The following is a 9,858-nucleotide window of genomic DNA, read 5'->3' on the forward strand; positions in this document are numbered from 1 at the left end:
TGCTTGACTTCCTACTCATAGGGATGCACCGCTCTTGAGCCTGGAGGAAGTGATGCTTGAATATTAACCAGCTCTCTTGAACACCCCTTCCTTCTAGGGCCCTAACCCATGGGATTCCTCCAAGTAGGTCCCTGAAGAGGCCAAAGTTTGCTCTCCTGAAGTCCAGGGTTGCGATCCTACTTAGTGCCCTGCTGTCACAAGTAGGTCAGGAATACTGAAGAAGTATCTATGTTCTGTAGTCCACTGAATATGTTCCTCATACAGTATCTTATGTATGTTAACTTAATGAAAATATAAGGTTTGTAGTATGATCACAAAAATGATGTCATGACTGTGCGCATCTAGGAAACCTAGGTAATCTTTTTTGTCAAATGTCTTGCTAACTTGAGGAAAAGTGTATTCTTCTGTAAAAGCGACTATGCTACTGTATGTAAGAAAAGGAAAAATAATGAGCACCACTACCTCCTAAGGTAAAACTTTCCATGGAGGTAATCACTCCTAGGATAAAACAGTTCCCTGGAAATAGCCACTTCTGTAGGAGGCACAGAAAGGCCATGCTCCTTTCAAGAAGCTTTGGCTACAGTAATTCTCTGAATCAAACCATTTATGGAGTGCAATCACAAAAGCAGCAGCTGGGCCTCTCTTCAACTTAGGATCTGGAAGGATAGCCATCTCTTCTGTTAGCAAGATGGTTATGATGAATGTGCTGAGAGGATAGTTAAAAAATACTTACTCTTTCTGATGGTTCTTTCTCTGCTCCCATGAAAGTATCTGCATTTTTCAACATGTTGCTGTACATTTTTAAAACCACTGCACAAGCAAGAACACAGACTGTACRCCTAATGTCAGATCCTTCAGGCCATAGCTGTTTCAAGAGAAGAATAGTCTGGCATACCTGCAGTCAAAATATTATTAATAGCACAAATTACTGTCATGATAAAAATTACAAAAAGATGCATCAATCTTATCCTGTATATAATTCCACCAGAGGAAAAAAAAGGGATACAAAAACTACATCCCTGTCCTCATGACCCTGCCTGGCCATCATGGGGCTGTGTCTGACCCTAGTAACCCCTACCAGGCCTGATCCAGACCCCAGCACGCAGGCTGACAGCCCGCTTGGCCCATTCCCATCCACTGCCTGATGCCCAGGGCTGCCCCCAGTTGCCCCCCAGCTGCCCTGCTCCCTCACGGGGCAGTGGGATGGGCCTGGGCTGTGAGGTTCTACCCTGCAGTCACCAGGAGCCCCCGCCACTACCAGCCCCCAGGAGTGCCAAGCCTTGTGGCACCCTGATGCTTTTCTGTTCATGGTTTACCTAATTATTGAACTTGCCTCAGGAAAGATAATTATAATAAAATGAAATATTTTTAGCAGCCAGGCAGCCATGTTTCTATTGACTTTAAAATGCTTTGTGAGTAACACCAATTGCTTCTGGACTAAAAATTCAGCTTGCTGGACCAGTATCATTCCCACTGAAGTCAAAGGAAATCTTGCTATTGTTCTGAATAGGAGCAGAAGTAGATTCACAACATTGCAGTGTAACTTTAACATTTAAGGAAATGGAATGGGTAGAATAATCACTAAAGGTGATTATGGTACCATAAAAGTATCATATTTCTAGGCTAAAATATTGTAAAATAAGATTAAAGAATGCATTGTTTTAATCAGCAATGATTAAAACAGGCCTTGCAACTATAATCCAGCTCTTCAAAAAATATCCCCAATTGCGAATACTTTAGTTAACAGAGTGTGCAAGCCTTGGCAGCTGAAACAGCTAGATTTAGATTTTGAGATGTCCATACAGATTAGGTTGCTGCTGACAGCAGCAACTGACTTTCATCTGCAGCTGCTGAACATACCCTCCCTCATCCTAACCAAAGAGCCAGCTGCTGCCGTGGAGGCTTAGACAATGGTCACACTGCTGCCTAGAGGGGCAGCAGCAGCAACCCCCTTGTGCGGCGTTGCACCTACAGATAGAGCTTTCTGTTGAACGGGCTGGTCCCCATCTTCTACAAGACAAAAGCAATCAGCAAGGTGGAAACATTCCACAAGATGGATCCCAACAACCAGCCCCCAGTTGAACCATCCTACTTTAGTGAACCTAAAGAAAGAAAGTTAACACAGCGCCTCAAGTGGCTGTGAAGAACACTGGATAAAGAGAGGACATTAGTGTCCTCAGGGTGTCTCTTTAGAATAAGGGAAAGAGACCCCAGTTCTGAGTAGGAGAGAATTTCAGGAACAGGAATGGAGAAAGATAGTCACCCTGAGGGGGAAAAAAAAGGAAAAAGGATGAAATACATCTTTTTGTATGCTTTTCAGGCTCAGCTTGTGATATCCATACAGACACAGGGATGTTGCTGCGTACCTGACCACGGTTTCACAGGCACGTCGCAGATCTTTTTCATGCTAAGAAGTGCAGAAGTCACAAAGTTATATGCGAAAGTCAACAGATAAAATGGATCATGGACCATTAGCCATACACAGATGGAAAACAAATTTATATATCAAACCTCAGCCTACAAGAAATATTTCTTCTAAATAAAATTTCATTAAACATCACATCCCTGGACTAAACTCTAGTCTTGCCTGGCATATTACAAGCCAACTAAGACAAGGGCTACTAAAGTTATGGGAAAGGTTGTATTTGATACTAGTGGGCTTTTTATCATACCTTAAGTGATTATCAACAGGGATGTCAAATGGGAACATCAAAAGAAAAAGGAGACACAGGAACTTGTGTTCCAGTGGATAAAGCATAAAATATTACAGGATTTTATAAAGTATATTTAACATTATTTTCAGTAGGGCTCAAAAGCTGCTTTTATGGAAAACACAAAAGATAATAACATTGAGGGTCCAAGTCAGTGACCTACTTCTGAAGCTACAAAGAACTTACCATATCAACTTAGATAAATATATTAGTTACCTTAAAAGAACATGTGAAATTTGAGAACACTGTGGTTTAATTCTGCTATCATTACTTAACACAGAGTGATCCCACTGCTTTCAGTTGGATTGTATATAGGACATGGCATCACACAGTGAAATTTAGGGAGGACTGAACCACTCATTATTGAAGGTAATAGTCAAATTCTCAGTCCAGCCTGATCAGTTACATTAGCATTAAGCAGACTGAGTAATGCTTTGGGCCTGTCACACCACTTTCTGCCCTCTGTCAGGAGAGCTCTCCCTAAGATCCAGATAGTGCTCAGTGGTACAGGCTGGAGTGACACTATGGAGAACAGGGCAGGAATTTGTCACCAGTCACAATAGTTATCTGTTAAAGGTTTCAAGAGTATTAGACGAAAGATATATAAAATGAGCCATGTATCACTGATTTATAATTTTAGTATGTAAAATCTAATATTCATATTGAGTTCTTTTAAATATATCAGGTTTGTGTAACTGTAACACTGTGATTGCAAACCCACAAAGAAGTTGTGTAATTTACCTTTTGAAAGAATAGTCTGTGTTTCCACAAACTCTGAAGATGATATCCATAAACTCTAAGAGTATCATATTCCTGTCCTGAAGTGAGCACAACATTGATTTTCTTCGACAAGGAATGAGCAATAAAGATATGTAAATAGTCTGTTTGGACACAGGTCAGTCCTATGTCAGATACGATGATGAAATAAGGATAGTTATTCTTCAGGAAAATCTCCCATTCTGATGATAAACAACTGGAAAACTCTGTATGAACACTGATGTCTGTGTTATGCTTTAGGTGTTCTATTAATGCAGTACACAGGAAAAGAAAAGGGGATGTGCAAAGTACATCTGTTCTGCATCCTGTTGAAAATGAAAACAATGTAATTACTCAGTTACATTCCAGTGAGCAACATTCAAATTCAGTTTTCATAAGTTGTGCAAGCATATATTCAAATTCTATTTACAGTTTATAAGTGTCATAATGCTGTTTTATTTCACATATCATTAAGGTTCCCTTGTACACTACTAGTAATTTTGCACCAGACATGCCAAGCAAATTCAACGAAAAAATAATTGTTAAGGTATATAAATATGTGAAAAATAAATAGATCTGTCTACATACAGATATGTATTTATACATATATATTTTATAYATATATACACACGTATAAAAAATAAAACTATGTCAAAAGAACATTCAAGTTGTAAAATCAGATCTCAAAAGTTGAGAAATGAGAGATTAAGATTTCCTGTGAAAATCTAATCAGGCTATTTCGTAAATGCCCACTACAGTATTTTCATTTTATGACTGTGTTTCTTTCTATTTGAAAACACAAACATATAAAGAGATGTGTCAGATACGAGTGGTGTCAACTGTACTAGTTTTGATCTGTATCTCTTGGGGCTGAAAACAGCCCAAAGAGAAAAGGAATAATCACTTTCACAGATTAGTTATGTGCTGATGTATCCCCCTTTGCCCACTTCCCCACCCTCCCCAAGCCTGCAAACATTGCCTGACAACCACAGCACTGGACGGGCTCCTGAGCTCTGTAGCTGAACCATAGACTGAACCAAGGAAAACCCCTTCTGCACCTTTTGTCTCTGAAAAACAGACCATTGTGCTTTCTGGTTTGCTTTCCTCTTTAAGGTATATGAAAGGGATGAATGACCAGCAAATAAAGACTTTAAAATCTGTTGTATAGAAGAGGAAGCACTGCAGAGCAGTTGTAATACTAGGCCATCCCTAGCAGTGATTCCAGATCCTTTCAGTTGCATTGCGTTTGCGAAGTATGATTACTACCCATTTTCCCCCCATAGGTCACTTCAAATATACTTTTTTGTTTCCATAGAGCTATCATTCTTCCTAATAATTTTTCCATGACAGGATCAACAAAGCTATTAATTTTTAAGTAATCTGAAATATGTTTATAGAATTCAAACTATGTATGATTCAACAAAAGCATTGTTAAAACCTCATACAGGACAATATGGATCTGTCATTCTTTGGATGTTAATGGTTAGTTGTGCAGCAAAAACTGATGTGAATTATAATACATTACTGAATTTCTTAAAATCTACTGCAAATTTGAAAATAAATCTCATGCAAGGAAGAGGCAGAAAAAAAATGAAATGTTATTCCTGCTGAATGTCACACATCTCTCTTTATTTGCGGACACAACAAACAGATCGTTTCCTAAACTTGGTTAGAATCAGACAGTCCCTTTTGAAAAAGTGCAGTGCTTTAAATAGCAAACAAATATTGTTACTTGTTCAGTACCTTGAAGAAAACAATGACGTATTTTGCTCCTTTTTCAGTGAAGTCATGCAGAAAGCATTCAACTTGGTAAAAGAAGGTTAGATATTCTGTTTCCTTCCATAACCACATAAGAAGTAAGGAATCTCCATCTATCACAAAAAATTCAGACTCAAAGTCTTTTAATAGACTGACATAACTGAAAGAAAAGGAAAATAGCATGTACATTATGTTACTCCAAAAAAGTTACAGATATAGGACAGAAGAAAATTCCTTACTAATAGATTTTAAAGTAAATGTTTTGCTTAATTAAATCAACTACACATTAGATGCATAAGTAAAATCTATAGCAAACCATCTTTTTTGGATCTAAAGTTAGTCAAAAATAGTTTGCAATCCTTTCAATTATTGAATGTATTACTACTGTCTCCTCTACAATTTTGGATACTTTTGTAGCATCTGAGGCCTCTGCAACTTCTGTGGCAGCTCTTGCTCATGTCTGCTTATCCAGGTACTACCTGTCCTATAAAAGAAATATCCCACAGGAGACAACCAAAAAATGGATTTTGAGGGCATTCCTGACTGTTTCCACACAAATATAGCAAGTGGGATATCAACAACTGTCACAACAGCGACAATTACCTCCCTCCTCCAAGGAACGTCCATGGCATGAAAAGTACCTTAACAACACAAGCAATCTAATCATGATATATTTCTTCACGAGGGCAAAGAATTAAAAGACTTCTTCAWCCCCTTCCCATTTAAGAAAACTATTTATGAATGTTAATAAATTTTGCCATTAAGCCAGCCTTAGGCCAGATCCTCCCAGTCTTAGGAACAAATCCTCTTCAGTGGGAAGATGACAGATATAAACAGGCAGCACCTCAGTAGTTTTGGGTACATCCTAGGAATTAACTGCATTCTTCAGATGCCTAAATATCTRTGAATGTCCAGGGGCATGATGTTGTACTCTGGACAGAGCAAGGAGATAGAAGAACTTTTGCAGGTCCAGATGAAGAAGAGACAAGTCCTTTCAGTAAAGGTTCTCTGTTTCTTAGTTTGTCTACAGTATCTCAGTCCTAACTGCCAAGACACACCAACAGCAGACTTCAAATCTATGTGGGTTTTTTTTGCCAGAAGACGACTTCAGTTTCATCTGCAGATTCAGCAGTTGAAAGAAATGTCATTTCTCCCACTGGAAAAATAATACTATTACATAGTAAAAGAACATCCATGTTGTAATGGTAAGAATGTGCTTATTTTCTTCATGGCTGTCAAAAGTGCCTGATACACACCACCTTATATACACACCTGGAAAGACCCAGCTTTTCTTTCTGACTTGGATCAGCAGCCTCTGATTTTTTTTGTTATGCAGGCCCAGTCTGATATTCAACGCAATTAATAGCTTTCCATTTACCAAAACTATGCAAATCTCTCCTACACATTTAAATTATCTGCCATTTATTAATACTAATCTCTGGCATGTCAGCTCCAGAATGTAGAGAAGACATTTCACTGTCAGTGTGAACTGTGCTATTGCTAATCCTTTTCCATATCAAGCAGGGAAAGGAACCAGAATCTGGAGATGCAGAAGATCATGCATGAGAACAGATGTGCAAAAGACATAGCAGGTACATATGAAAAGGAAAACTGTGAAAAAAGAAGTAAATGCCATAACAGTAGTAAGCCTTAAAACAGGTGAGGAAACATACTCAAAATGCTATAAAGCATGCTAGAGATTCTGAAAAATAATAAATAGCAAAAGTTACATATTGCAGATCAGCTCCTAAAACCTGCAAACAATCCTTAATCTTTGGGTAGACATCCTATGATATTATGAGGCTTCCTTCATGTGGCTATGCCTCCTGGTTTTCAACAAATCTAGGTGACAAACACATAGCTGCTCTGAGGGGTACTACACCGCAATGTCTACTTAGTTCAAAGAAAACTTTTTTTAATTATATTTATATTTCTTTCAGTGAACCCCAGTGCACTTACCTTGTGATAGAGATGTCCAAATGTGTAGATGCAGTCTCTCCAGAAATCCAAGATGGTTTATTCTTTCTAAAATAATTAGAATAATTTAGAATAATTTCTAAATATTAGTTATGGTTATTTGTAGAACCATATAACCATAACTCATCAGTTAATTACAAAAAAGCCAAAGGGTATAACACCATAATAAAAGCCAGAGACACAAGCATAAGCTAACAGTATCTCCTCACCAGGACTTTGGGAATCACATTTGTCCTGGAGAACTCTGAAATCCTTGCCTTCAGTTTGTGAGGCCTGCTGTGTTACTTCTTCACTGTTTGAGGTACTATAGAAGTTACTGTAATCTGTGTCTTCAGCTTCTTTTTCTCTATTTTCCATTTCTTTAAGCATCTGCATAAAGGTTATTTCTTCTTTATCACTGGTCTCATTCTCATCATCATTGTCACTTGCACTCCCACTCTCTACATCTTCCTTTTTAAACTGTTGCATTAAGCCTAGCTTCCCACTGCACATAAACTCACTGTCTTGATCATCATTACTAGCACTCTTGCTGGCATCATCATCAACAACCTTCCTGAAATCAGCTTCTGCAGAGTCCATCATAGATCTCGTTTCTGGTATCTAAAAAAAGAAAACTCTAAATAATCAAAATGTAATTTGGGGGAAATATGGTATCCTCTTACACTTGAACCATTAGATTATCTACCTCACAGCTACATTGGAATAAAACTTGAAGAAAAATCAGAAACCATTTTATGAACATATATGAGACACATTTTCATTTTCAAATCAGTAATTATTTTTATGAAGTATAAGGAATACATCATCTTTACACTCTTTACAAACTGAAAAAAAATCCTTTGCACGTCTTTTCAGGGTCCTTAGAATTCATTTTTAGTTTTACACATTTTCTTAAGGGAAGAAAGAAAACAAAGTACAGCCTCCATTTTTCAGATTTCATCAACTCAACCCAAAACTAAGCTGAAATTCTCATTTTGATTTTCACCTTGCATTAGTTTCAACTCCTAGGAAATGAAGTTGCAGAAAAAGGAAACAAAATACACTTCTATTAACTAGCTGTAAAATACTGTACACATAGAATGCTATATTACAGTGGTGTGCTTAAAATAACTTTATAGTTGAACTTTGATGCCTATTTTCATTAAATGTAAGCAATCTATATACATACAGCCACATAAAGCTCACTTTTTATGCATTTGCATATGTATTTTATGTCAAGGCAGGAAGAAGCTTGAAACTTTTCTCCATTTTCTTATTTAAATTGAAAAAGCTGTATCAAATGCTTGAGATTCTTTCTGGGATGAATGCATGTATTTGCATGCTAAAATTGTCATTYACCTAGGAAACTGCCATCCCTACTTCAGCAAGCTGCTAATCAAGGGTTACTTTACATATCTGAAAACAGAAGGCCAGCTGTTTTGAAAGAAAGCAGAACTATACCTGCACATACTCATGTATGGACCACTATATTTCCTGTCRAAAAAGTCTTAAAAGCTTTGCTACAATGACGCTTTTCTGCAATACACGTTTCAACATCTGAAGTGTCTGGAGCCATGGGATGGACAGGGGCAGCTGGGTGGCTTGGACACCCTGCCAGCAGCCAGCACACCCCTGCTGTCCCAGTGGTGCCCCTGCCTACCTGCTGTGTGCCCAGAGACCACCTCATCCCAGGCTCATCTGAGGTGCCCACAGGCCCCGATGCTCCCTTGCATCCCACCCAGTCACCGTGTGCAGCCATAACCGCAATGCTACTGCCAGCCCTAATTGCAACCCGAACTCTAACCCTAACCCCAACGCCAGCTCCAACTCCAAACCTAATCCCAACCCCAGTCCCAAACATAAAACCAATCCAAAACCTAGCCCCAATCCCACCCTCAGCACCAAACCTAACCCTAACTATAACCCCAGCTCCCAACCCTAACCCCACCCCTAAACCTAACCCCAACCCAAAGCCCAACCCTAAACTCAACCCTAGCCCCAGTCTCAGTCCAAGCACCAACCCAAACATAACTCCAACCCAGCTGCCACTACCATCCAAAACCCCCAACTCTAAACTCAACCCCAAATCCAACCCCAAACCTAACCCTAACCCAACCCCCGCCCCAGCCCCAACTCTATCCCTAACCCTAATCCAACCCAAGCCCCGGGCCCGGGCCTGGGCACTACCTGCCTCCGCTGCCTGCTGTGCCGCCTGGCTCGCCGCCACAGATCCTTTATGGCCCCGCTGCTGGGCCGCTCCCGAGGCCACTGGAGCCGGTGCCATCCCGCCCACTTTCGGTTTCTGTTCCCGGCGTGCCCCCGCCGCCCGGGTCAGCTTCGTTTCCGAGGCAGCAGCCCCCAGACATTCCTGCCTGCCGTCCCCCGGTGCCCTGGCGGCCGCGCAGCGGCGGGGAGACCTGCTCCTGCTGCCTCTGAAAACTACCAGAAACTGTTGAAGGGGAAAAAAACAGACCCAAACACCATTTAGGTAAATAGTAATCTGGGAAAACTTTGGGAGATGGAGTCAAGATGATATTACCAGAAAACTGGGTCCCTAATTATGGCACTGCCACCACAAGCTACTATTTTTACAAGCCTGTTTTCTTAAAGTAGGAAATTCCATATGAAAAGAAACTAACAAATCTATTGCACTCAACTTTTTAACTTTCCCTAAAAC

General features: G+C 39.7%; 1 protein-coding gene across 1 annotated transcript in view; it reads right to left on the bottom strand.

The window, feature by feature from the left end:
• Positions 1-9,595, bottom strand: part of DDX60 (DExD/H-box helicase 60) — a 47,524-nt gene extending 37,929 nt beyond the window's left edge. The window contains 8 exon segments of the mRNA XM_026061028.1: positions 734-895; positions 2,300-2,407; positions 3,453-3,763; positions 3,766-3,793; positions 5,211-5,385; positions 7,181-7,250; positions 7,412-7,802; positions 9,373-9,595. Of these exon segments, the coding sequence (XP_025916813.1) occupies positions 734-895; positions 2,300-2,407; positions 3,453-3,763; positions 3,766-3,793; positions 5,211-5,385; positions 7,181-7,250; positions 7,412-7,802; positions 9,373-9,465 (1,338 nt within the window). The 5' untranslated portion in view covers positions 9,466-9,595.
• Positions 9,596-9,858: the final 263 nt, after the last annotated feature.

This window comes from Apteryx rowi, unplaced genomic scaffold (genome assembly GCF_003343035.1).
Source record: "Apteryx rowi isolate R43461 unplaced genomic scaffold, aptRow1 scaffold_174, whole genome shotgun sequence".
NCBI classification, from domain to species: Eukaryota; Metazoa; Chordata; class Aves; order Apterygiformes; family Apterygidae; genus Apteryx; species Apteryx rowi.